The sequence below is a fragment of the Notolepis coatsorum genome (genome assembly GCF_963971535.1).
Source record: "Notolepis coatsorum genome assembly, chromosome: 10".
Taxonomy (NCBI): domain Eukaryota; kingdom Metazoa; phylum Chordata; class Actinopteri; order Aulopiformes; family Paralepididae; genus Notolepis; species Notolepis coatsorum.
Window position 1 is genome coordinate 98,247,680 of NC_140174.1, and position 27,308 is coordinate 98,274,987.

The 27,308-nt window shown below is 44.7% G+C and overlaps 1 protein-coding gene across 1 annotated transcript in view; it reads left to right on the forward strand.

Annotated features, from left to right (window-relative positions):
* The window catches only part of thoc5 (THO complex 5), a 48,868-nt gene extending 30,077 nt beyond the window's left edge, over nucleotides 1–18,791 (forward strand). Inside the window, exons 12-20 of the mRNA XM_084322830.1 lie at nucleotides 10,557–10,665; nucleotides 11,234–11,335; nucleotides 11,465–11,561; nucleotides 11,749–11,860; nucleotides 12,970–13,073; nucleotides 13,197–13,284; nucleotides 13,670–13,785; nucleotides 14,425–14,615; nucleotides 17,606–18,791. Coding sequence (XP_084178956.1) covers nucleotides 10,557–10,665; nucleotides 11,234–11,335; nucleotides 11,465–11,561; nucleotides 11,749–11,860; nucleotides 12,970–13,073; nucleotides 13,197–13,284; nucleotides 13,670–13,785; nucleotides 14,425–14,615; nucleotides 17,606–17,669 — 983 coding nt within the window. The 3' untranslated portion in view covers nucleotides 17,670–18,791. The remainder of the gene's footprint in view (nucleotides 1–10,556; nucleotides 10,666–11,233; nucleotides 11,336–11,464; nucleotides 11,562–11,748; nucleotides 11,861–12,969; nucleotides 13,074–13,196; nucleotides 13,285–13,669; nucleotides 13,786–14,424; nucleotides 14,616–17,605) is intronic.
* The last annotated feature ends 8,517 nt before the right edge of the window (nucleotides 18,792–27,308 follow it).

Genomic DNA, 27,308 nt, shown 5'->3' on the forward strand with positions numbered 1-27,308 from the left:
GGCTAGCTGTCGTCAATGCTATCGAGCATATTGGATTACAACTATTGCTTTTGTCTGCTGATCAAGGGAGTACAAGCACCGGCTCCTGTATCTGGAGCCTCTTTATTCCTCGTTGACCCAGACTGGGTACCCGAACATTCCTCTACCCCTCCCGGCCTTACACCCCGGAGGGAACCCAGTGTCTCCTGTTGGTACCGGTGTGGCCCATGTAATTGCTATACCACAGGTGGCGTCAGCTTAGACCCATCATAGTATTCCTACTATTCTCATTGACTTATGCTCTTGACTGACTTTACGTATGTTCTTCGCCATACAAGCGCGAGCCTAATTCTCAATCTGTAACCTAACGTTGCTTAATAATAATAAATAACCCTCCAATATAATTTATGTGTCAATGCCGTATTCTTGTGTGGGTGTTCACCATATATATTCATGTACTGTATGGCCAGTAATTAAAGTACATAACTAGTAGTGGTTTAATATATCACAATCTTTAATACAGTCAGGGTTTTGTAACCCCTCAGTTACAGCTTCCATGTTCACGACTCTTGGGATTTATTTTACTCAGAATTTTCTGAAGTGTTGGATAGGCATGCTCCACTAAAATCTGTCAAAGTTAAGGGAAGTCATCTTCCATGGATAACATCGGATCTTATAAGCAGCTTCAGGCATAGGGATCGAGTCTGGGCCAGATTCCGAAAAGACAAGGACCCAGCTGTCTGGGAGGAGTATAAACGGCTGAGAAATTAGGGCTGGGCGATATGACCAAAAACGTTATCGTGATAAAATTATAAATTATTTTCATATAATTCGATATCGATAATTATCGTCGATATGTCTGTCAAGTTTAATTAACTTCTTATGCTGCTGCGAATGTCTCAAGTCGAGCTGATGTCGTCATCAGTCCGCGCACGTTAACAGTAGCCGACAAGCGGAGCATCTCATGACAATAAATATGACACTAAAACTCTTCCGCCACAATTTATTGAAACGACGTCCACTGTATACCCCACCCACACTACTTAAACGTGGCCTCAGAATTCAAAACACACACATACTCGGCACGTAAATATATAAAACAACGCCGTGCAAGCTAATTAGCCTAGCTAGCCTGTTGTTTATAAGTGGTGTATTCCATGACAATGTGCTAAATATTACACTAAAATACTCTTCCGCCACAATATATTGAAACGACGTCCACTGTATACCCCACACTACTTAAATGTGGCCTCAGAATTCAAAACACACACATACTCGGCACGTAAATATATAAAACAACGCTGTGCAAGCTAATTAGCCTAGCAAGCCTTGTTGTTGAGTGAGTCCTAGTACCTCTGGGTCTCCTTCCGGATCTCGTTCGCTCTCGGCCATCTCCTTCACTGATTGGTTGTTAGCTGTTGTGCGTATGCACGTCACGTCATCACGTAACGTTGGTTGTTGTTAGTGGGTGTGCTGAGCCGAGGCTGAACGGAGCCAAGCTTGGAAATCGATATATCGAAACTTTGCGACCACGTTTCATGTTTATTTCGAGGAAATAATTTATCGCGATAGTTATCGTTATCGTTTTATCGCCCAGCCCTATGAGAAATGTTAGCAAGACTATGGTCAGAAATGCCAAATCCAATTATTTTAACCCATTCTCTGCCACGCTTATATCCATCGCTGTTTGATCTCTGCCAGCACTGTAAGCCTATGGAGATGTTCACCTTCTTTGCAGGGCTATAACTTTTTAAATTGTATTGCTAAATTGACATTACTATTGCCCATTCAACATCGATTATCTATCGTTCAGGATGTAGGAACGTTTGACTTTTTAATTCACACATTCATACGAAAATACCGTCTAGAGTATAAATATGTTTTTATCGTTTTCTGCAGTATTTCCCAGAACGTGAGATATAGGCACAAATGCATATATTAGATCATCAAATGCAGTTTGATACCGATCGACGCTATATTAAAAATGTCAACTGTACATGGTCCTAAACGTTATGACTGATCATGCGCGGGTGAACGGAGGGGGGGGGGTCGTTTATAATTCCGTGATAGTCGTTAGATGCTTCATGTAGTATGGGTGATATATTGATCAGAGCAGTTTGTATCGAAAATGATAAACAAAAACGCTGAAACTCACGTCAGTCTCCTCGTACCGTTGGGCGATGAGAGTGGAGCAAACAGATCCCAGTTACCGTAATTTTCGCACTATAAGCCGCACCTGAATATAAGCCGCAGCAGCTAAATTGAATGATGTGTACATATATAAGCCGCAGGTGTTTTAATGTTTAATTACCATATGTAATTAGCATTGGGACACAATACTGTCGGACAAATAACTAGAATTAACTAATTTACAAGTTGTATTAAGTTTAGCAAATAAGGGAACAGATCAATAAAATTTCAATGCAGTCAAAAAAGCAATATTTCGATTTTTACATTTTCGGGTTTGGTCACGTCGAGTCACATATAAGCCGCACCGTTATATAAGCCGCAGGGTCGAAAAATGGGGGGGAAAGGCGCGGCTTATAGTCCGAAAATTACGGTATGTGGTGGGGATCGAGGCGATCCATTTCCGGTTTGTATATTACTAATACACGCCCAAATCATGTAGATTATTGAGTTATGGCAAAGATCCATATCCACGGTGTGTGTATTGAGTCCCGCGACGATAAACGAGTGGCCGGACGGAATAGGGAGACGCACCGGGATCACAAGAGATCCACTTCCGGTTGCAACTCGCCGATCAGCCACCAGGTGGCAGTATTGAAGCGTTGCAGAGTTGTGCTGGCTCACACAGCATCCGACAAAGCTCTGTGAGTGAAATATGAATACCATGGTGGAAATATGAAATTATGATCAGAATCACGTCGTACGCCGTTATTGGCAGAATTCGCATGAACTTGAAACCCGTTGTACGCCGTTATTGGCGGGGAAAGGGTTAAGGAATCCTTAGCTCATGATTTTAAAAATCCCAAGCAATTCTGGAATAAGATTAAAACTTTAACTGGTGTATCCAAAAATAATATTATTGATTATTGATATATAAGCCGCACTTATATTATTATTGATTATTGATTATTATTATGAAAATTTTACCTTTTGAAGTCTTTGATGCCATCAATAGCCTAAAAGTAAGTGGTGGTCCTGGATTAGATGGTTTAGAACCTAAGTTCCTCAAACTTGCATCCTATATTCTAATGTACCCATTATGTGATCTGTTTAATATGTCACTGTCCACATTCGAAATGCCTGACATATGGAAGTGCTCTCGTATTACCCCGTTGCATAAAGGTGGAGATGCACTTGAAATGAATAATTATAGACCAATCGCAATTATTATATTATTATAACAGGACGCATACTTAAGTCCTGTGCTAACCAGCTAGCCCCTGTGTTCACCACCATATTTAATCGATCCCTGAAGGAGTCAGTGGTCCCTGCCTGCTTCAAGATGTCCACCATTATCCCGGTACCAAAGAAACCCTCCCCAGCAAGTCTCAATGACTACAGACCGGTGGCACTCACCTCTGTGGCCATGAAATGTTTCGAGAGGCTGGTCAAGGATCACATTTGTGCCTCCCTCCCCAGTGATATGGACCCTATGCAATTTGCATACAGGCCAAACAGGTCCACTGACGATGCGGTCTCCCAAGTACTGCACAGCACCCTCTCTCACCTGGACCGTCAGAAGGGGGGCTATGTGAGACTGTTGTTCATTGACTACAGCTCAGCGTTCAACACAATAGTCCCCACCAGACTGGTGGACAAGCTGATCGAGCTAGGTCTGAGCTCCGCTCTGTGCGCCTGGATACTGGACTTTCTGAGTGAAAGGCCCCAGGCGGTCAGGGTGGGGGGTCAGACCGCCAACACCATCACCCTGAGCATCGGGTCCCCCCAGGGCTGTGTTCTGAGCCCCCTGCTGTACTCACTATACACACATGACTGTGTGGCCAAGTTCAGCTCCAACTCCATAGTGAAGTTTGCGGACGACACAGTGGTGGTGGGGCTGATCTCGGACAACGACGAGAAGGCCTACCGGGAGGAGGTTGAGGTCAGGGTTTCCGTTAGAATAATTTTTTGTCGGTCTGAGTGTCCGGTAGATTTCAATCTACCAGACAAATGGGATCAATTCCGGTCAGAGTTTATTGAGCTTAAAAACAATTGATAGGCCTATATAAAGAATGACATCCTCAAGGCATTTATAATATTTTAACTTAAAACTAGGCTACTTTTGCGTATATACAGTCATTAATATATTCCAAATAAAATAAGTCCCTCGAGACTTCGTGCTGCTGCCGACTTGAGGTGTCGGTGGGCAGTCTGCCCGACATTAATAAACAGCAGTCTGTTATAATCACATTTTTATGAGCTAACGAATTCCATTATATTGGACATTTGTATTAATTATATCAAGCGAAGAACTGAGAAATTTGGCAGAGAGAGACGGCAACATTATCGTGGGTTTGCGTGATGTATATCTCCACCTCCCAACGACTTGGTGCTGGTCATAATGTCCGGTGAAAATAATTCCCTCTAAGCACAATTTGATTATTTGAATTGTATTAAAATAGGCTAAAATTAAATAGCCTATGTGATGAACGAAACAATCATTACATTTGTTTCATCATTGCTTCACCAAGCAGGACTGTCTAATAATGCCAACGATGTGTCAGCGCGAGCTTGCTGCTAGATTTACGAGAAGCATGGAGCTGCAGACCCACAGAACAGCAGTGTTTTCAGGTCCGGTCGGGGGACCGCTCAGCAGCGCCCCCCACCCAACTGGAGTACTGCACTGTGCCGGTAAAGCTGGTGGGTTCTGTGGGTCTGCAGCTCCATGCTTCTCGTAAATCTAGCAGCAAGCTCGTGCTGACACATCGTTGTCATAGACAGACCTGCTTGGTGAAGCAACGATGAAACAAATGTAATGATTGTTTCGTTCATCGCATAGGCTATTTAATTTTAGCCTATTTTAATACAATTCAAATAATCAAATTGTGCTTAGAGAGATTTATTTTCACCGGACATTATGACCGGAGAGATTAAATATGTCGGACTTCAACAGATTTTGCCGGTCAAAAACCGGTAATTACCGGACAACGGAAACCCTGGTTGAGGTACTGGAACGCTGGTGCCAGGACAACAGCCTGCTCCTGAACATTGGTAAAACCAAGGAGCTGATCGTGGATTATAGGAGAGGACAGCAGGAGACACACACACCACTGAGGATTAACGGGGCTACCGTGGACAGGGTGAGCAGCTTTAAGTACCTGGGGGTCCACATCGCAGAGGATCTGACATGGACAACACACATAGACTCAGTCGTAAAAAAGGCGAAGCAACGCCTCTACCACCTGAGACAGTTAAGGAAGTTCAGAGTATCTGGGAAGATACTCCAGTCCTTCTACTCCGGAGCTGTAGAGAGCATCTTGACTGGAAACATCACTGCCTGGTATGGAAACAGCACGGCACAGGACAAGAAGGCCCTACAGAGAGTGGTGCGCTCAGCCGAGCGTACCACGGGTATTGCACTACCACCCCTGCAGGTTCTATACAACAAGAGGTGCAAATCCAGAGCCTGCAGAATAATGAAAGACCCACACCACCCCAACAACAGCCTGTTCATGCTGCTAGGACAGAGAGACTTCGGCTCAGCTTCTTCCCCCAGGCCATCAGAGCCCTGAACACTGAACTCTACACACACAAGCACACATGAGCACACATGAGCACACACACAACACACACACTGTACACGCTCACACACTAGCAGCCACTTTAACATGAGCAAGCACACACTCATGCTGCACACGCCCACACTTATGGCCACTAAGGAAAGGTCACTTTAAAAATAGTATAGTATAACCGGAGATTGTATAAATTAGCATGTACAGAAAGACACTACCAAAGGACCTAGTATGTCCTCCATGCTAGGGGTGGACGGTATGGTCTAAAATGTATATTACGGTATAATTTGAAGCATAGATGATAACGGTATATATCACGGTATCAGTGTTTCCGTTAGAATATTTTTTTTTGCCTGATAGGCAGGCTATATAAAGAATGACATCCTCAAGGCATGTAGATTTATAATATTTTAACTTAAAACTAGGCTACTTTTGCGTATACAGTCATTATATTCCGAATAAAATAAGTCCTGAGTCGAGACTCCGTGCTGCTCCCAACGAATCCCAATAGTATGCAACTGCAGAGCCGCATACACAGTGCAATACTCCAATTCAGCCATTGGCAATTCAGCCGTTTGGTGGGGGGCGCTGTTGAGCGGGCCTGTGACCGGACCTGAAAGCGCCCCTACTCTGCGGCTCTGCAGCTGCATAATGCTTCTCGCAAAATCCAGCATCCAGCTCGCGCTGCCCAGCCGTCAGAACACTACACACATATCATAATGTTCACAGCAAACTGTAGTTGATCACCAGGTATGTTTTATTAACGTAGAATAATTCATATAAGAAAAACGATAGGGAAATCTCTTACCTTTCTCCACTGGTTAAAAATGCCAGGAACTGAAATTGAAACTTGCTGTGCGCCGCAGTGATATGTGTTTATTATGAAATGACAATTGCGTGTTGACACGCCCACTGCGCGAAGCCTCCTAAATAACTTTTTCCAGTTTGCACATATCTATTATCTATGACTAATTCTATCTATTTTTAGGGGCAAATGCGAGTGAAATAGTCGCGCTGTGGTTACATGACGTCATTGCTATTTTAGAGCTGCTCTACCGGTTACAAGGTATAGTCAAAATCCATACCGTAGAGCAAATTCATACCGTTTATACTGTTTATACCGTCCACCCCTACTCCATGCTCTGTAAATAACTTAAGTACATATACCGATATGCCCTAACATAGGGCTGGGCGATATGGAAAAAAATCATATCGCGATAACGATATGATAATTTTATTTTATTTCTCGATATCGATAATTATCGAATTGTTATAATTATAATTTTTTTTTTTTTTTTTTTTTTTTTTTTTAAACAACATATGTATGTTTATTTTGCAGCAATTCTTTGTCATTGCCGCCATCTTTAGTGTTACATCCCCTCACACTCCAGTTCTCAGGCTGCAGCTGGTTTAAAAGCTAAAGTAAACCGGCTTCTCTGCTGGCTGTGGCTCCAGAGGAGTTGAACAGTTCTGGCTCTGCTAGTTTATTTTCGATCTTTTGGCGCTTTTTTGGTGGACAAACCACCGCACATGTGCACTGTGACTCGTGACTGGAGTCTAGTTCTGCTAGCACACATAGCCTACTGTGTACAGACGGTTTCAAAATGTATTTTAAATTAGAAAGCAAACAAAATAAATGGACAAGAGAAAAAGAAATCTGAATTTGGTCAGTATTGTCATTTGGACAAGCAAAGCCATTACTTTAAGTTGCAGGCAAGAAAGACAAGTCTGTCCACTGTCTCTGGTTTTAAAACTGCCCTGTTGCAGGTAAAAATAAAAAAAAAAAACGATTTTTTGATTTTTTTTTAAATTTCGATATTCGATATCGATTATTAAAATATATCGCGATATTTATCGTTATCGTTATATCGCCCATCGTAGTGGCTTCCACTCGCTGTCTAGTCTAGGTAGAATGGGGGCGGGCATTAGCTCCAACCACAGAGCCAATCGCATCACTGTGCGCTACCCAGCGGCCGTATGACGTATATCAGCCGTTCAAATCAAAATGGCCTGATTTACTGGAGGAGGAAAGGGGCTGAGCTGAATCAGAGCAATCCGCCAATATGGTATTTAGACACTAAAACACATTGATACGAACTCCTATTACTATAATACAATGCTAGAGACTGAAAAATGACATTTATAGTACATGTCACCTTTAAGTCTTTATAAAAGCAGCACAATGAACACAAATCTGTCAGTGCCGAGTCCGGCCTCATCTTAAATAACAAACAGCATTGATTGTTGTAATTAACAAAGAGAGGCAGAGTTGATTTTGCAAAAAAAAAATATATATATATATATATTTTTTAATATATATATATATATATATTTTTACATAATCAAATTTTATTTTCGTATTCGAATCCCATGCCCATCGAACGAAGCTTCAAAGTATTTAAGACAGCCCTAAAACACACACAAGGCATTTTCGGCACAAACTTCCGGGGAGGTGAAAAGATGCGACGGCTGCTACCTCGAGTATCGGAGGGGACTCGTGCTATGTATGGCTTCGTCCACATTGCAGCCGGCTTGTGGGAGGCAAGAAACAGCGTTCGAGACAGATACGAAATTGGGATGGGAGAAAAATAGAAAATGGGAGAAAAAGTGGATCAAAAAAATAAAATAAAACCCATTTAGTAAATTTTCAGTGCCCACATTAATCAAATAAAAAAAAATCATTTAAAATACTAAGCGTGTTATCAATACTTTATAAAGTGAACATGTATGCGCAGACAGCAGATCTATTTTACAGACTTTCTTATGTTTCACTTTCACTGAGAGTAGATTTAACTTTGCGTGAAGGAGAGAAAGGAGGCTGTAGAGACGACACAACGGATTTCATGACGAAATAACGATGGTGGACGATTTGGAATTATGTTGGATTAAACCCTGCAGCTGATCGACTGAAGAGAAGCTTAGAGTACCATTCCAGACCAGCAACATGTTTGTATGTGTGCGTGATGCGCTACATTGATCCGTCATTTTGTAAAGAAAAGAAAAGAAAACATACTGGTGTTGTCATACTGGGGGAACCCCCCAAAAGTAATTTGCCTGCTAGGCCACTTACAAGTCTGTACAATCTCTCCCAATTAATGATCAGCATGGTGCTGTCCAAGGTGCTGAAATAACTTGGGGGTTCACCATTGACAGTGCTGGTGCCTTGCACAAACACCTGGCTGATCCCAAATGAATCTTCAACATGGGCTTATCAAGAACTGGGCAGGGCCTTAATTTACATTATAGGTGCCAAACCAAAGTTCACAGAGAGGGAGAAGGAGGGAGAGAGAGACAGACAACTACTGCCCCTTCAACTTATTAACATAATAGAATTACAGCCTGCTAAAGTACTGCTAAATCTGGTTTTATTAAATCACAGTGAGTAGGCTAATGATTTAGAATTAATACCCACTGCCAGAAGCACAGATAGTGATTGATTGGTTTTATCAACAGATCATTTCATTGTCTATTTTTGTTGAGAACTGTGTGCATCTCACAGAAAATAAACTCCACGCCCGAAACTCGAGATGATTCTGCCTGAGCGACGCTGTTCACGCAGACTCTCACTTTGGGATCCTAGTGAACGAAAAGTGCACTACAAATACAATTTATTATTATTATTCTGTCGGCAGACTCCTCGATTGTCTTTAAATTGTGGAATTGTACATTTACAGAGTCAAACCAAATGGTATTTCTTCTTATTTCTTTTGGATGCTCTTTTTCAGCAACGCCCTGCTTGACATACACACAGTTACACATGGGAGCTGCCCGGTGCAGCCGCAGTCTGATGCTGTTGGCCAATGAGCAATGTCCTTAAACGTCCTCAGTGAATCTGGGCAGTGTTCCCTCCCTGTATTGTGGCCCCCCATCTCTACTATGATGTCATGACATAATTTGACCCAGTGTGCCCCCTCCTGGTGACAAAAGAACTGCTGACAGATTTTTTGGGGGGTGGGGTTCTGCATTGCAGCGCAACCCCAACATTACCCTCCGCTAGGACAGTGAGCCTGCAGCACCTACTACTCTAAGCATATTTTCCTCACCCCCCCCTCTCTCTCCCTCCCTCCCTCTCTCTTTCCCAGTTCATTTTATCACAGTTGTTCTCCGGTGCTATAGCAGCCTGCTTTTGTTCACTGCAGTAAAAGCAAAACAGCCAGCAGCACTAGGGTGCATGTGAGTGACGTGAGTCTCTGTGAGTTCAGTTTGACTGCAGAGAGAAAAGCTGGAAGATCACCATCTCTATGATATTGATATTATCCCAGAGGGGATGGGGGCAGCACCCCTCAAATTACCATAACACATCCTCTCTTTCTCTCTCTCTGTCCGTCTCTCTCATCTCTCCCTCACCCCCTCTTGTCTGTCTCTTTCTGTATCTCTCTCTCTCTCTGTCTCTACCAGGCTCTCTCTCAAATGACCATAACCCATCCTCTCTGTCTCTCTCTCTCTCTCTCTCTCTGTCCGTCTGTCTGTCTCTCTCCCTCTCTCTCCCCCTCTGTCTGTGTATCTCTTACTCTCTCTGTCTGTCTGTCTCCCTATCCTCCTCTGTCTGTATCTCTCTTTCGCCCTCCTGTCTCTGTCTGTCTCTCTTTGTCTCTGTCTGTATCTCTTTCGCTCTCTGTCTCTCTGTCTGTATCTGTCTTTCGCTCTTTCTCTGTCTTTCTCCGTCTCTGTCTGTATCTCTCTTTCGCTCTCTCTGTCTCCATCTCTCTGTCTCTGTCTGTCTCTGTCTGTCTATATCTCTTTCACTCTCTCTCTGTCTCTCTCCGTCTGTATCTCTTTCGCTTTCTCTCCTGTCTGTCTGTCTTTAGACTGAAACGACCTCTGTGGAGTTCATGTGAGGGAGGAGTCTGGTTGAACAGTTCTCTCTTGTCTCTACAGATGGCAATGTTCTGCATCTCTTCTTCTACTACCTGATGAACCTCAACATCCTGACTGTGAAGACCAAGGTGTCCACCGCCACGGACCTCTGCACAGCCATCAGCGCAGGGTGTGTGTGTGTTTGTTATATCCTACTGTATGTGTTCCAGAATGGATGTTTGTAATAATTCTGTCTTGGGCGGCTAGGTGGTGTAGTGGGCAAGGCACTCGCCACCAATGTGGAGACGCTGGGTTCGCGTGTTCGAATCCAGCGCTCCACATTGTTTTCATTTTAGCTGGTCGTCCGCAGTAATACACATTGGCCGTATTACGGGGAGGGAAACTGAAGGGTGGGGATCGGGCGTTGTGGACAGCGACTCCTACAGGTCGGTTGGTGCGCCTGCGCAGTAGAATCAGGAAGTGTCAGGGGCAGCGTGAGCCTCCCACGCGTTACTCCTCGCCACTGAGAGATCGAGCTGCGCAGGTGAAAAGATGCGACTGCTGTTACCTCAAGTACCGGAGGGGACTTGTGCTATGTATGACTTAGTCCACATTGCAGCCGGCTTGTGGGAGGCAAGAAACAGCGTTCGTGACAGGGGAGGGTTGAATTGGATGATACGAAATTGGGATGGGAGAAAATATAGAAAATGGGAGAAAAAGTGGATCAAAAAAAAAATTATAATTCTGTCTTCTCCCAGGGATCTACTGAACTCCGAAACCCTCCTCAACTGCCTCGTTACCAACGACCAGGGAAGAGAAACGCCCAACCCGGCTAACCGCTACCAGTTTGACAAAGTGGGGTGAGGAACGCTATGCTAATACGAGACGCCTCAGAGCAGACATGCGTGTCTCCCACACAAACCCCCCACGGCAGGGTTCAAAAGTGAAGACGATACTTGGTAACACTCTGTGCCGTGGTCCTCCTGTAGGATCGCCTCGTTCGCTGACCACGTGGAGGAGCTGGGCCATGCTTACCAGTGGGTGCAGAGTCTGGGAGGCCTGCAGTTCCCCACGGACAACCCAGAGGTGTGTGCACGTGAAATAACATTCATTAGTGAAGTATTTAAGTTACAATGTATGTGAGGTCACCTTTGTGTGTGTGTGCAGCTCAGTGCTGAAATATGTCATTTTGAATCATTTATAGGATCTCACCCAGTAGAGCTGGCATCATTAATGCAGTAGGAGTTTCACTGTGCTTGTGTGTGTTTCTCAGCGTGTGCGTGTGGGCAGTTCCCTGAGTGCCAGCCACATGGAGAGCACAATGAAGCTGCTGCGGGGTCGAGTGCAGTCACGCCTGGCGCTGCACAAGCAGTTCTCCTCACTGGGTAGGTGTAGAGGTCTTCACTGGGATGCAGCTAAAACTACAGTTAATAATAATAATAATAAACTTTATTTATATAGCACCTTTCATTAAAAAAAATTGCAGCTGAAAGTGCTTCACAGCAGAAAAAAAGACAACATAAAATTAGCACATAAAATGCAGACATATAAAATCACAGTTTTTCACATTAGGATCTAACATCCCAACAGGCCACCTTGTTTATGGTTTGATTCCGTTTTAAAAAATAGACAATAATAAAAGAGTAAAATAGAACAGACAGTAAAATAGTGCAATAGTGCAGTGCAATAAAATAGTAGAATAGACAGAAAAACTAAGCTGCAGTGCAATAAAATTGTTCTGAATTACTGTTTAACAGTTTAAAACCGTCTTTACCTTCCCTGTTTGATATCCACAGTTTAGAACTCGACAGTCTTCCTTCCTGTTTGATACCCACTTTGACCCTTCGAACCTCCTGTTGTTTTTATCAAAACAAGGCAGAGATAAATACTGCTTATACTGGCAGGCTAGCTATTCTCTATTGGGAAGTCTCAAGGCCCCACCCTCTTTTCTTGATCCTGCACATAATCTCACACACGTCCAAAAACTCGAAACCGTTTTGCACACATTAATTTAGTTTGACAGTTATCAGGAGTAAATGAGTTTGAATATGGCCACCAGTGATATCATCAGAGACATACTACATTACATCCTTGTGTTAATTACAGCTAAATGAAATGATAAGGTAACAGTCCCTATAAGACGGGTATTGTTATTGGCTATCTACATCATTTCATGGTGCTGTAATTAACAATGCAACCTTTTCATATCACACCCCATAAATGACAGCATAATTTCTAGTTCCATCAACCACACTAAGTCTGGACCTAAACCTCTGAGCTGTAGTCAAGCTGCATATATTACAAATTATCTAAAAACTTGTAGTGACAGGTGACCAGAAATCCACTGCAGTCGCTTCAAGAATATGTTTTTGTTTGTTTGTCAAGTTGAAACCACTTGTGAATGAAGACGGCATAGAAGAGTGAGGCTCCTTCTTGCTCCAAACTCTCGTGTGATGAAATGTTAACGGTGAGCGTGTTCCCCTGGTCTCCGCAGAGCACAGCATGGTTCAAGTCTCCGGTGAGAGTCAGCATCTGTTCCCTGTTAAGGTCATCTCCCGCCTGGCTCGCTGGACCACCATCACACACCAAGAATACATGGTATACACACACAGACACACACAGATGTGTATTTTCTTGTACTAAACCAATGCAACCAATAACTCACTAAATGCAGTTCAACGTCTGATTTTAGATATTGCCTCTTGTTGTCTCCCTCACTAGGAGCTGCCGTTTGCGCAGCATGTCTGCGACGCCGGCCTGGCTAACAAGACCGATCTGTACTTCATGGGCATAGTGGAGAGAGGCACAGGTACATACCAAGACTACTTTTAACTTTTTACTACATACTACTTTTTATTCTGATTAGTGTATATACTCAACCACATCGTGCACAATTGTACAGCCCTGGCCTATTCTATTTTATTTTATAATTCTATTGTACTTCTATTTTTATATTCCATTTAATCTTATTCTACCTTTTATTTTATTCTACCGTAATTGACTGTCCATTAATCCAAATTACCAAATCAAATTCCTTGTATGTGTAAACTACTTGGCAAAAAAGACCTTTCTCATTCAGATTCTTCTGCTTCTGAATAACATGAGTTGTGAAGACTTCGCAAAAACGTGGATAAGACCTGACGACGGTCTCTTCATGGCGATAATCGGTCTTTCTCTTGTCCTTCTCCTCTCAGCCCGTCTTCAGGCTGCGGTGGTGCTGAACCCCCGTTACCCCGAGATCAGCCCCCTCTTCTCCCTCTCGCTCGGCTGGAAGGGCGAGCGCAGCGGGCGCTCTGACGACAACCTGCGAGTAAGTAGATCATTTGATGGATAGAATCTCAACCCTGGTGCGGCTGGGTAGCGCAGTGGACTAAGCACTCTCCTACCACCGCAGAGACTCTGGGATTGAATCCAGCTGTCAGCGGTACCTCCGGCTTAGTCAGTCATCCCTACTAACAGAATTGGCAGTGTTAGCGGGTGGGAAGCCGGTGGGGTATGTGTCCTGGTCGTTGTAAACTGTGACTCCTACTGGTCGGTCGGGGTGTCTGTTCAGCAGGGAGGGGATCTGGGGGAAATAGCGCGAACCTCCGAACGCGTTACGTTCCCCCAGTGAAACTCCTCGCTGTCAGGTGAAAAGAAGCGGCTGGCGACTCCACATGTATCGGAGGAGGCATGATTGTGGTAGTTCTACACCCTCCCCAACCCCAATGCGCACAATGACCAGGAAGGGAATTGGCATAGCGACTAAATTGGGATGGGTGAAAAAAATACAGAATACATTTAATTTTTTAAGAATCTCAAGCCTATAAATGGAAATCATATTGCTCCCTCGCCTCTCCGCTCTCGTTACCACGTCGTCTCTTTGTCTTGGGCTCAAGCCACTCGTTTGGAGAGTAAGACTCGCAGACTTTCAGGTGGTGATTGACACGGCTTGCTCCCCCTATCCCAGGCCATGGAGAGCGAGGTGAACGTGTTCAAGAGTGAACTCCAGGGTCCCCGCCCGGGTCACCAGCTGCTGACCAATCAGATCGCTCGCCTGTGCGTGTGTCTGGACGTGTACTTGGAGACGGACGGACTAGACGACAGCGTGGAGGGACCGCGAGAGTTCCCCCGAGAGAAGATGTGCCTGCGCACCGCCAGGTAACGCACAGACGCGCGGCCGTCGTTAAAGGAACACGCAAACCTTTTGGGAAATTATCGTACAGTATGTGCCGTTTTCCCCAGAGAAGATAGGTACCCTTCTCGTCTCTGTACATGCTAGTTTGCTTACACAATTATTGGAAGTGGATACAGACCATTAGCCTACCGTCAAAAGTAACGAAATGTACTTATTTTACATTGACTTGTGTATTTACTAGGGCTGTCCCCGACTAATGATTTGGATAGTTGACTATGATTGGCCCAAATTTGCCGTTAGTCGACTATTAGTTGACAAAAAAAAATAAGTATACATTTTTATTTTATTTTTTTTGTATCATTCCATTTGGGCTGTGGGGGGTGCTTAATGTCTGAAGGAGTCGACTGAAGGCTTCTTGTCCTCTGCAAAAGCATGCAATTGGTCCACTGATGGATTCATCTTATTTTGTCTAGTGAGTCTAGTGTGTTCATTAGATGGGTGAAATCCTCTTTCATTGCCTCTGTGCCTGTTTTCGTAGGCAGTTAGCCTCTGGTATGCGTGCCATTAGGGCTGGGCGATATGACGATATTATATAAATATCGGGTACAGTTCATTAACGATACACTTTTTAAACGTATCGTGGATATCGTGATGTTTTGCCCAAGAGGCTTGTGTCGCGTCAATCTGGTCCACACGTTGAAACTTTTGAACAGCGCCGCCGCCGCCCCACACACACACTACTGCATCAAAAGTTACTACTTATGATAACAAAGGCATTCGTTTTGTGGCATTGACGTTATATAGTTACACTTTCAATAACATCAGCGTATTTACATAGCAACGACCGAGGTCGACCTAGATATAGCAAGCATTAGCCGTTCATATCTCAGCCCGTGCTGACTCCGTTGTGCCCATTCTGCGGTCTGTTAATAACGTTTTCAATCAGACAGATGTATGGAAAGGCTTTTATTATAACATCCGTTGCAGTAAAATCATTATGCCTCCAGTCGTTTAGTCATTCTGCAGAGCTAAAAGCTAAACGTCGGCCGCGGCGAGCTACCGCTGCCATTGTTGTTTTCATTGAGCTCTCCAATAGCGGAAGTAAAAAATTAATACGCGCTTGCCGATTGGTGCTAAGAACAGCAGGGCGGGTGCAAGCGATGTGACGTAATTGGCAGACGCGACTGTCAATCAAAATGATTCTGTTTGCCGACTGAATGAATATAAACGGATTGCAGCATAGGTACAATACAGTACAGCTCAATACAACAACAATCAACAGTGGACTGGAGGATGCAGACCAGAGAAAGACTTTCGTCTTGTTTACATCAGGGTCCCCCATTTTCAATTCATCATATTTCATATCTAAATCATATAATATCTCATTGCTAAATATATGCAATATATAATCTAATAATCCAATAATCTAAATCTAATATATAATATAAAAATGCTAAATGCATGGGTATTTTATTTTGTCTTTAATGTTAGCTTGCAAACTCAAATACTGTCTGGGTAAGCCTCATAATGAATTGTTTGGGGGAAAACATAAAAACATCGTGATGCGTATCGTGTATCGCCGAAAGGTCAGAAAATATCGTGATATCATATTTAGGCCATATCGCCCAGCCCTACGTGCCATTAGCGTTAGCCACGCTTCTAGGCCTCTTTTCTTTTGGAAAGAATGAAAAAAATATATATATATATATATATATTTTTTTGTATTCGACTAAGAGGTTGGCAGTCGACTACGGCTCCTTTCGACCGATTAGTCGACTAATCGACGAATAGGGGTCAGCCCTAGTATTTACCATGTGTCCCAAAAAGTTGGCATGTTCCTTTTTAAAAGATGGCAACGCACCACAAAGTGTCCATCTCATTTAGCAGAGCTTCAGGTGAACATGTATACAGTATGTCATTTAGCAGCTTCAGGAGAACACATATACAGTATACATCTCATTTAGCAGAGCTTCAGGTGAACACATATACAGTATACATCTCATTTAGCAGAGCTTCAGGTGAACACATATACAGTATACATCTCATTTAGCAGAGCTTCAGGTGAACACATATACAGTATACATCTCATTTACCAGCTTCAGGAGAACACATACAGTATACATCTCATTTAGCAGCTTCAGGTGAACACATATACAGTATACATCTCATTTAGCAGCTTCAGGTGAACACATATACAGTATACATCTCATTTACCAGCTTCAGGTGAACACATATACAGTATACATCTCATTTAGCTGCTTCAGGTGAACACATATACAGTATACATCTCATTTACCAGCTTCAGGTGAACACATATACAGTATACATCTCATTTAGCAGCTTCAGGTGAACACATATACAGTATACATCTCATTTAGCAGCTTCAGGATAACATATACAGTATACATCTCATTTAGCAGCTTCAGGAGAACACATACAGTATACATCTCATTTAGCAGCTTCAGGTGAACACATATACAGTATACATCTCATTTAGCAGCTTCAGGTGAACACATACCGGTATACAGTATACATCTCATTTAGCAGCTTCAGGTGAACACATATACAGTATACATCTCATTTAGCAGCTTCAGGTGAACACATATACAGTATACATCTCATTTAGCAGCTTCAGGAGAACACATATACAGTATGTCGTCAGTAATACAGATGAGGAAAAGGCAACACCTGCCGACATTTCCAATTTCACGATTCTCTACGTCAAAATGATTTCAACCCTGGGATGAACAGTTTGGGGGGTGGCTCTCTGTTGGCTCACTGTTTTCAAAGATATCGCCCTTGGGTTGATGACATCATCTATTGGCATTATCCATGCAGCTTTGCTGCTTTCCAATCGGTAATACTGATGTACATTTGCCCAAGGCACTACTGAATTACATGCATGTTGTTGTTTGGTGATGTTGCCTTCAACCGCTCACACAGTCATGCATACATGTGGACACAGGACATAAGTGTTTATGTTTGGTGTCTCTCTTCCTGTCTTGTGTCTCAGGGGACCCAACCGTCTGAAGCCGTTCAAGTACAACCATCCTCAGGGCTTCTTCAGTCACCGCTGAACCGGTACCTTACAACCCCAGCTACCCATCACCTTGTCTACACCACAGTACCCAGGCCCTGGATCCCCACACTGTTACCCAGAAGATTTCACCTCGTCTACACCACAGTACCCAGGCCCTGGATCCCCACACTGTTATCCAGAAGATTTCACCTTGTCTACACCACAGTACCCAGGCCCTGGATCCCCACACTGTTACCCAGAAGATTTCACCTCGTCTACACCAGGGGTTCCCAAACTTTTCAGGCCGGGACCCAGAAAATAAGGCGCCAGAGAGTCGCGGCCCAATGCACATCGTCAGGCTTTTTTTTTTTTTCTTTTTTTTTTAATCGTCCGATTTTTTTAAGCCAAATATCACTTCAATCCTATTAAGTTAGTTCAAGTTAGTTATTCATTTATATGTGCTATTTATGAGAGGGCTAACTTGTTGCAAAATAATAATGATAATAATAATAGCCTCATTAAAATACTATTGTTGCTTCGGTTGTTTTCAGCGTTTTATGTGCATAATTATAATTATGTGCATAGTTATTTAGTTTGAAATGTTCGTTGAAATAAGTAGATTTTTAGTTTTTGTTTATTTATTAAGTTAATATAAAACCATATAGTCACATTTTAGAATACAATAGAATCGAATTTTAGAATACAACTAGAAACACTGTCCTGGCCTGCTTCTAAGTTCAGTGGCCTGACAAAATAAAGAAATAAAGAAATAGATTTTATTTTTTTTGGGAAATCATCTCGCGGCCCTCCCGTGGCTGCTCGCGGCCCACCTTTGGGTCGCGACCCCGACTTTGGGAACCACTGGTCTACACCACAGTACCCAGGCCCTGGATCCCCACACTGTTACCCAGAAGATTTCACCTTGTCTACACCACAGTACCCAGGCCCTGGATCCCCACACTGTTACCCAGAAGATTTCACCTCGTCTACACCACAGTACCCAGGCCCTGGATCCCCACACTGTTACCCAGAAGATTTCACCTTGTCTACACCACAGTACCCAGGCCCTGGATCCCCACACTGTTACCCTAAGAGCAAATGTCTTTTCTTTTTTTTTTTTCTTTTTTTATTCGAAATTAAAATTAAATTCTGTACCGTCGAATTGATAATAAAGGCGTGTTATTTTCTTGAACAAGCTTGTGTCTGGAGTTTTCATGGCTTCCAACATTTTCTCTTCTCTCTAAAAGTGTTGTTTCATCATTATCCTTTTGCTTCTCTCTCTCTCTCTCATCGGCTATATTTGTAGGTGTCTGCAGCAGAGAGAGAGAGAGAAGCAAAAGGATAATGATGAAACATTTCTCTTTCTAAAAGTGTTGTTTCATCATTATCCTTTTGCTTCTCTCTCTCTCTCCCCGGCTATATTTGTAGGTGTCTGCAGCAGAGCTGGTTATTAATGCTGTTGTGGCTCTGTGCTTTCCTGTGCTGAGTCATTCCCACAGAGCCTTAGAGGTGTCCGTGGAATACAATACGCAGTTCACCTTTCAGTTATCGGCCTGGTCTCGAAGTAGAAGACAAAATGAAACTCTCCCTTTCAGCCCTCTTGATTCTAGTCTAGGGTTACGGTTAATATTATGCAGTTGAGATCGCATTTGGTTGTTGAGACATGAAGGAGACGTTTGGAACAGGAGCAGAATGAAGCTTTCCAACATCGGCGTGTAGCCATCTTCATTAAAGGAACACTGCAACATTTTGGGAAATTGGCTTACCGTCTTCTCCAGAGAGAGACAAGAAGATAGCGATACCAGTTTACTCTGTGCGTTCAGTAAAAAGCTATCCGGCTGCACGTTAGCCTAGCTTAGCACAATGAATGGAAGCGGACATGGCCGGTTAGCCTTTGGAAGAGGTGTTAGTTGGACAATGCCTTGGCTAACCGGCCATGTCCGCTTCCCTTCATTGTGCTAAGCTAGGCTAACATGCAGCCAGATAGCTTTCTACTGAAAGCACAAAGAGGAAACTGGTATCTATCTTCTTTTAGCTAATTTCCCAAAATGTTGGCGTGTTCCTTAAGTTATGTGGGGCTGACATACATGTGTATGAGAGATTTACCAGAACTAGACTGTTACCTATGCTATGCACTTAATATGCATGGTTTGGTAAAATGGACTTGTACAGAACATCCTCCCAAACTATCTGAGGAAAGATGTGATTGGTCTAAAAATAATACACCACATTTACTGTAGACACCATTTGTTTTCCTTTTTTAGGTTTTGTATGAGTAAAAAAAAGTATTCTATACAGAATTTTACTTCTAGAACCACCTAGGAAACTGCATGATCATTCTGAACAGATCGAACAATTGATCATTTATCTTGTGATCAAATGGTGTTATTACAAATATAAATGACTGATGGAAGAAGTACCATAGACGAGCAGGGAGGAAGGCAGGGTGTGTGTGTCTATGGGGTGAGGAAGAGGAGGGTGCTGTGGGTGGCTAATGGTCTGACTGAGATCATGTAAGGACTGCTGTCCCCGGTCACCTCACAATATAGATTTGCGGTGCAGTGGGGCTGGAAAAATAACGGGATTAGTTGTATTGTTGAGCAGCAGTATTTCTCCCAGCCCGCCGCTGATTTATGTATGAGCTACTGTCTCAGAGATTTCGGCACGGGTGGGGTGGCAGATTTGAGAGGGTATAGCTCCCCCTCTTCTCAGCCGCAATGCGGTGCAGCACGCACACACAGCATTTTGGAAGGAGGTCCACACCCTGCACCCTGTTATAGGTCTCTCTGTGACGCCAATTGTGGATTACATATAATAACTTACTCAGTCAATGGAGATCCTGTTAATACAATTTATTAACCCAGATCATATACAAAGTTAGAGATTATGGCTTGGATGGCTCTCACCCCAGTGACCAGCTTTGACACTAGGAGAGAAGAGACCGATTCACAGGAACAGGCCTTATTTATACACAGGAGAGGGGAGGGGACACACAATAAACCAGGGTTTGGGGAGAGGGAGGAGACGAGACAAGTCCTAGGAGAAGACAAGTCCTGTTCTGTTTTGTAATGGCTCTCGCTCGGCGTCACTCTCTGCACTGTACCTCGCTTGTGCACGCGCACTGAATAAAAAATTCCACAATGCACCTTTACATCCCAACATCCATCTGGCCACACCCCCATCAGCTTACCTACATAAGCAGGGGTGGGGCCACACACTCGCCTCCTTCTTCGCTTTCACCACAAGGAAGTGCCTTCGGTAGATCCCCACTTGACGAGGTTGCTAGTTGAAGAAAGTTGGAAAACAAGAGATACGTTGACATCATATCTTTATTTTCGCTCTCACTATTTTCGAGAAAATATGGCGATATTGTCTTCGTTACTGGAGTGTCTGGAAGATGATGATCATTCTACACCACCGGTTTTTTCGTATTAGGAGTTCACGCCGCTGACATGCCTCCCAACTACAATCCTCCTTGCTGCGGCTGGATGGGGTAAGACCCTCCAGCAACGCAGCTGGACTGTAGGACGCACCGACTGTTGTGAGAAGCGGTGGGTTCCAGGTTTGGTGAGTAATGTTTGCTTGCGAGCACCACTTGTCTGTTAGTGCTATGGGGGCTAGCTGACAATGTTTACGAAAACCGGCCCCAGATTAGAGTCCTTCTGTTCAGCCTTTTAGGCGACGGCGGAGGATCTTGGTTTGAAGCCCATTATAGTCAACTAGTGGGCCACGACCAGTAACTGGTGATCCCAGGATTCTCTGGACGAGTGGATGCTTCTCTGTCACCGTGTAGGCCCCATCTTTCATATACAAATGAGAGTATACCCTCACGAGGAAATGTGGGCATGGATGTTCGTTATCGGGAGATCCATGTTCAAGTCGGCTACAGCCCAGATGGGACTTGTGCTGGCTCCGCCGGATGTCTGGTAAAATCACCGTTGTAAACTGTGTTGACATCTCTTTTTCTCTTCTCTCTTAAAAAGTGAGGAGGGTTTCAGAAACAGCGGCCTGTCTGAAGTGTGGCTTGTTATATCGTTTGTGTACAAGTTCAGGTGGTAGCTGCTTAGCAGATAGCTGCTTAGCTTGCGTGCTAGTTGTGGCCTACTGTGTTAGCCAGTCAGCTGTTAGCTGCGCAGCTGTTAGCTGCGGTATTAGCTCGCTGTGTTTACCAGGCTAGTACACGTTAGCTTGCTGCTATCAGCCGAACGGCTGTTAGCTTAATGCTACACTGTTGAACGTTTTCTGTGATTATAACATGCCTTAAACACTCTGACTACGACGTCATCTTTGACAGAGGATGTTAGTCGAAACCTACCCGGAGCCGGCCGGCGAGGACTGCGTCAACAAGGAGAACCGTAGCGGCGGGATGGAGCAGCGACGCTGCCCGTGTCGTCAAACACAGGATGCTGTGTTTACTACCGGTGCCCTGTTAGAGACTGCAGTTCGCTTGATCTGCGCTCTCGGTAGGAAGGTCCTGACCAGACCTTAAAACGCGTCTTCTTCCTTCCCTTCTAAATGTTTTGTAAATAACGTTGTTTTCCAAAACGAGTGTTGCTGCACTACATTTAGGATACGACGCGAGTTGTGTGTGAATTATCTTGTCACTGGTATTAGCTTCTCCATGCAAATCGGGTTGTTTGTTACAGATGTAAAAATGATCTGGTTTGTTGTGTTGAGAAACATCATGTGTGTTCATGTACCATGTACTCACAACTAAGGGGGTTAAACTAACCTATAAAGCTATGCTTAGTGACATATGAGTGAAGAATGAATTCTTTTCTCAGCCTGTAATGACAATGAACAGTGTGTTCACATATTAACAGGTTTACCTGTTCAACTGGCCGTATTAAGGGTAAGGTAGGAAGGACGTTTCCCCCCGGTTCCCTGGGGACTTCCTCACCCTCCTCTCAGACATGTTGTTTACAATATATTGTGTCACTGTGTGGTGGGATACGATGCAACCCTTGGCTTGATTGTTGGGGTTGTGCTAAAACTGCTTGAGGAACTGTATTTTCCTAAAAGAACAAATTGTTTGGTCACTTTTCGTGTGTGCTTGGCAAGGCCTGTGGCCGATACTAATCGAGAATTGTGTATTCTCTCATTATGAAAAACGGCGTTCCTCTGTAGAGTGTATTGCCATTTCTTGTGGTGGTAAAGGGTTGTGTGTATCTTGTGATCTACAACTGGGTTGGGTTGGCTACAGAAGCACATGTGTAAGTCTGGTACCGGGGCTCTTAAGGGGGCCCTCTCTATTCTGTGTTTTTTCCTTAGTAAAAATCAGATAGCAGGTTAGCACATGAGCTGTGTGAAGCTGTTAGACGCTTCATGTAGCTGACTATGACTGTGTCATACTCTTTTTTGTCGTTACATCGTATCATGGGTGTGGGGTCGTAAAGGGGTGAACTGGTAATCCTTTCCTCCCCTTCTTTGATGGGCAGGGGTTAAGACCTCCTGTCCTTCAAGGTTCCTGTCACGTTGCTGTTCGGCACGTTACAGGGTAAGGGGGGGGGGGGAGGGAGTTTCCTGGTCCCACGCCCTGGAATATTGGGCGTGTGCACCGCAGAAATTGCCCCGCCACAGAGTACGTCACTGTGCGCGTCTCTGTTGGTAAGACTTCCGTGAGCTGTTCAGGTCCATATGATGGATCTGTTTCAGGGAGGGGTCAGGGCTCCTCCTCACGAAGCTCCAACTCTGGCCTTCTGTGAGTTAGGACTCTCCTTCCATGTGAGGGAGCCTCCTCAGAGTGCAGAGCCTCCTCCTCAGATTGTCAAGGTGAGTAGAACTCCAAAAAGGAGTCCTGCTCTATTGTGTGCGTATTCGATTCAATTCGATTATTGAGTGTGTATGGGTTCAGTGCCTCCTCTTCGGAGAGCCCTAAAACCAAAATTTTACATGGCTCAATGTTGCAATATATTCTTTTCAATCTATACAGCTCGCGTGGTAAGTCTCTCTGGGGATTTCCGCCTCCTCCCTATGGGAGGGTGGTGGGATGTAAAAATGTAAACAATTTTTACCCTCAGCCTGCGTCACGAGGGATTCATATCAGTCTGTGTTCTTTCTTTTTTGAATAAAAAGAGGAAGGTACATGAAGCACGACGGCTCCGTGTCGTTCTCCCAGGCGACTTGGAGGAACAATGTTTGGTGTCTTGCTAGACTATCCATTGATGTGTTTGGGTCTCGACGCATACATAGTGCTGGCTCGGTGTGTTTCTGTTACAGGATCACACAGGGGCTAAGTGCGCCTTGGTTGCTTGTTAAAACAGCGTTTTTATAGGGCAACTGGGATGGGGTTTTGTCTCTTCCGAGCGCCAGTTTACTAGGTTGTCTTGATGAATTCTCGTTCATATCTGGGGGACGTTAACGGAATAGATCTGAACATAGGTAGAGGGGTCTCACGCCCTTGGGGTGGGCCACTGAGCACGGTCTAAATGAGGACCGTCTGGGTGGCGCCCTCTTTTCATGTTTTAGATCGACACGCATACCTACCTCCTCTCCTGGAGTGGGCATGTCGGCGTGGTTAGGACACGGGACTGGTCTGGTCACACTGGTCCAGGTCAGTTAACCCGTTGTCCGCCGGGGATGCAGATCTGCTGTTCTGGTACCCCGAGGGACTTGTGCTTTTTTTCGGGGGGGAAAATGCCAGGTCGGTCCGGGTGTCACAGGGTTAGGCGCTATGGAGACCCTTGTTGGGTACATATTGTACTCTGCACTGTCGTAATGGCTTACGGCCATGCCAACCTGTACACGCCCGATCTCGTCCGATCTCGGCCGCTACGCAGGTTTGGTCCTGGTTAGTACTTGGTTGGGAGACCGCCTGGGAATACCAAGTGCGGTGTGCTTGGGGCTGGTTCTCCATTCTTTTCGCTCCTCTCTCACGCGTGGCGAAGAGGGGGCTGTTGGAGTGGTCTTGGACCTCCTCTGGCAACCCTGTGCTTCCCGTGCCGCCGGGCCCGGTCCGAAGTAATGTTTCGTCGACCCGTAGGCCTGGAATAACCCTTTTTTGAAAACAAACACTTGTACTGCGGTATAACCAGTTATGCCCACAGGTGTGTTTTGGAGTTTTTTCTTGAGGGGTTATAGGAACAACCACCGCATAGGGTAACGACAAGGTGGTTGATTCCCTGGTGTGTTGGAGCAGTGTCAACTCCCGGGTTACCCGGTTGAGTGTGCCCCTGCACGTTCATGACGTCTGCCAATCATGTCAGCCTTCTCTGCCTCAACCCCTCTGGGTGGGTTTGTTTTAATGGAGGCTTGGTCATGCAACAACGCCAGCATACGCCCCTTCCGCCGGGGGGGCTGTTGTCAGCTAACTCCTTTGGCGCCTGTCTCGTCCGCAGTGCTCCAGGCTCAGGTTACAGCCTGTTGCCTGGTTTCCCCGGTGCGCTGCCTGCTTCCGTTGGTTAACCTTTTTTGTGTGCTTACGGCCATGCTGACTGCCTGTTCTGCAAGGTCAGTGTACCAGGCGGTGTGCTATTGGGGGGAAAGGGCCCGCTCTTGGAGGGGCCTTATCCGAATACGCTGGCGATGTGGGGGGCGGTGTCACTAAGTAACCGCCTGGTGGGGTCTTGATGCCTGGCGTCATTGACCTCTCCGGGCCCCCGTTTTCCAGGGGATCCAGTCCCTTCAGTGGGTCTGGGTCTTCCTTCGCGCTCCGCTGCTACGGCCTTGCCACGGGGTTGGGTTTGTTCTTGACCCCGTGATTCTGGGGGCAGTAACGAGGTTGTTCCTTCCGTTCGTTCCCGGGTGGCATGCGGGTTGTGCGTGTGTGTAGTCGTGGGGTCAGGCCACGGTCTGCTCACCCTGTGCGTTGAGTTGCTTGAGTGCCTCTTCGCACGGTCGGATCCGTCGCCCTCCCGTGATCCTCCAATAGGGGGGGTGCCCTCCATTAGGGGGGGTCGGGGGGGCTCGGTCCTCCCTGATCTGATGGTTGTGGGGGGCCTCAGCGGGGTACATTTGTCGGCCGATGGCTCTCGCTCGGCCTCCCTTGTGCAGAGAGTGACGCCGAGCGAGAGCCATTACGAAACAGAACGATAGGTTATAACTATAACCAAGTTCTGTGAGTAATGGTGACGCTCGGCGTCCGACGCCACTGCGGCCCTTGATCTTGCCTTGTGGTGAAAGCTTGGGAAGGAGGCGAGTGTGTGGCCCCACCCCTGCTTATGTAGGTAAGCTGATGGGGGTGTGGCCAGACGGATGTTGGGATGTAAAGGTGCATTGTGGAATTTTTTATTCAGTGCGCGTGCACGAGCGAGGTACAGTGCAGAGAGTGACGCCGAGCGTCACCATTACTCACAGAACTTGGTTATAGTTATAACCTATCGTTATCTTCCACAGTATTTATTGAGGTTGATGGGGCATTTATAACAGCCTGTTGATATAGCTCGGTATTTCAATGACTTCTTCTTGTGTAAGGTTGAAACTCTAAGGAATAATATGTGTATGAGTAATGTAAAATATAATTATACCATATTAGAAAGGATTATGAAAGATAAAAAAAAAATCTCATTTAGTCTATGTTCTGTTGAATGAATGAATGAATGAATGAATGAATGAATGACCTTTATTTATATAGCACCCTTCACAGCACGAATGCACAGGGTGCTTTACACTACAGTTTAATATAAAAACACAATAAAACAAAATCAGAAATAAATGACAACAACAACAAACAGCAGTTAAAAACAGTGAAACCAGATAGAAAAAGTAGAATAAAAGAATTTGGATAAAATCATGAGTCACTAATTAAAACAAAACTATAGAACAGTGAGTGCCTATGTATGCCCAAAGGCCTGTCTGAACAAATGTGTTTTTAGTTGTTTTTTAAAAGAGTTTTCAGAGGGGGCAGTTCGCAGGTCCAGGGGGAGAGCGTTCCAGAGCCTTGGTGCTGTCACCTCGAAGGCTCGATCACCCCTTGTTTTCAGCCTGGACCTGGGGATCACCAGTTGACACTAGAATGGTGGAGGAAATGTTGTCAGATATAAAAAAGGAAAAACCAGCAGGCCTGGATAACATGGATGGTAGACTACTGAAGGTTTCAGCAAAGCATGTAGCAGGTACGGTCACGCATATTATAAATCAAAGCATTAAATATGGTATATGTCCAAAAGTCTGGAAGGAGGCTAAAATCATTCCTTTACAGAAAAATGCAAAAGTCAACCTGTCAGGTGCAAACAGTCGCCCTGTGAGCATTTTGCCAGTGTTAGCGAAGATAATGGAGAAAATAGTGTTTACACAGAGTTACTTCAATGACAATGAATTGAATACTGATTTTCAGCATGCCTATAGGGATGGTTACTCAACAGCGACAGCGTTGACACAGCTAGTAGATGATTGTCTAATGGATATTGATAGAAAGAAATTAGCAGGATCAGTGATGTTAGACTTCAGTGCAGCATTTGATGTCATGGAATGAAATACTACTGGAGAAACTTAAAGACTATGGCTTTGCTTCATCGTCAGTTTCATGGATAACTAGCTACTTATACAGTAGAAACCAGAGAGTATTTTTTAACGGTAGCCTAGCTGAAGCGAAAAAAGTTAAGTATGGAATTCTGCAGGGAAGCTGCCTTGGACCTCTGTTATTCACCATTTATACAAATGATTTGCCGTTAATTTTAGAGCAAGCGAAGGTGGCTATATATGCGGACGATACAACCTTGTACATGGCATCCTCCTCTGTGGAAGATCTGGGTGGGGC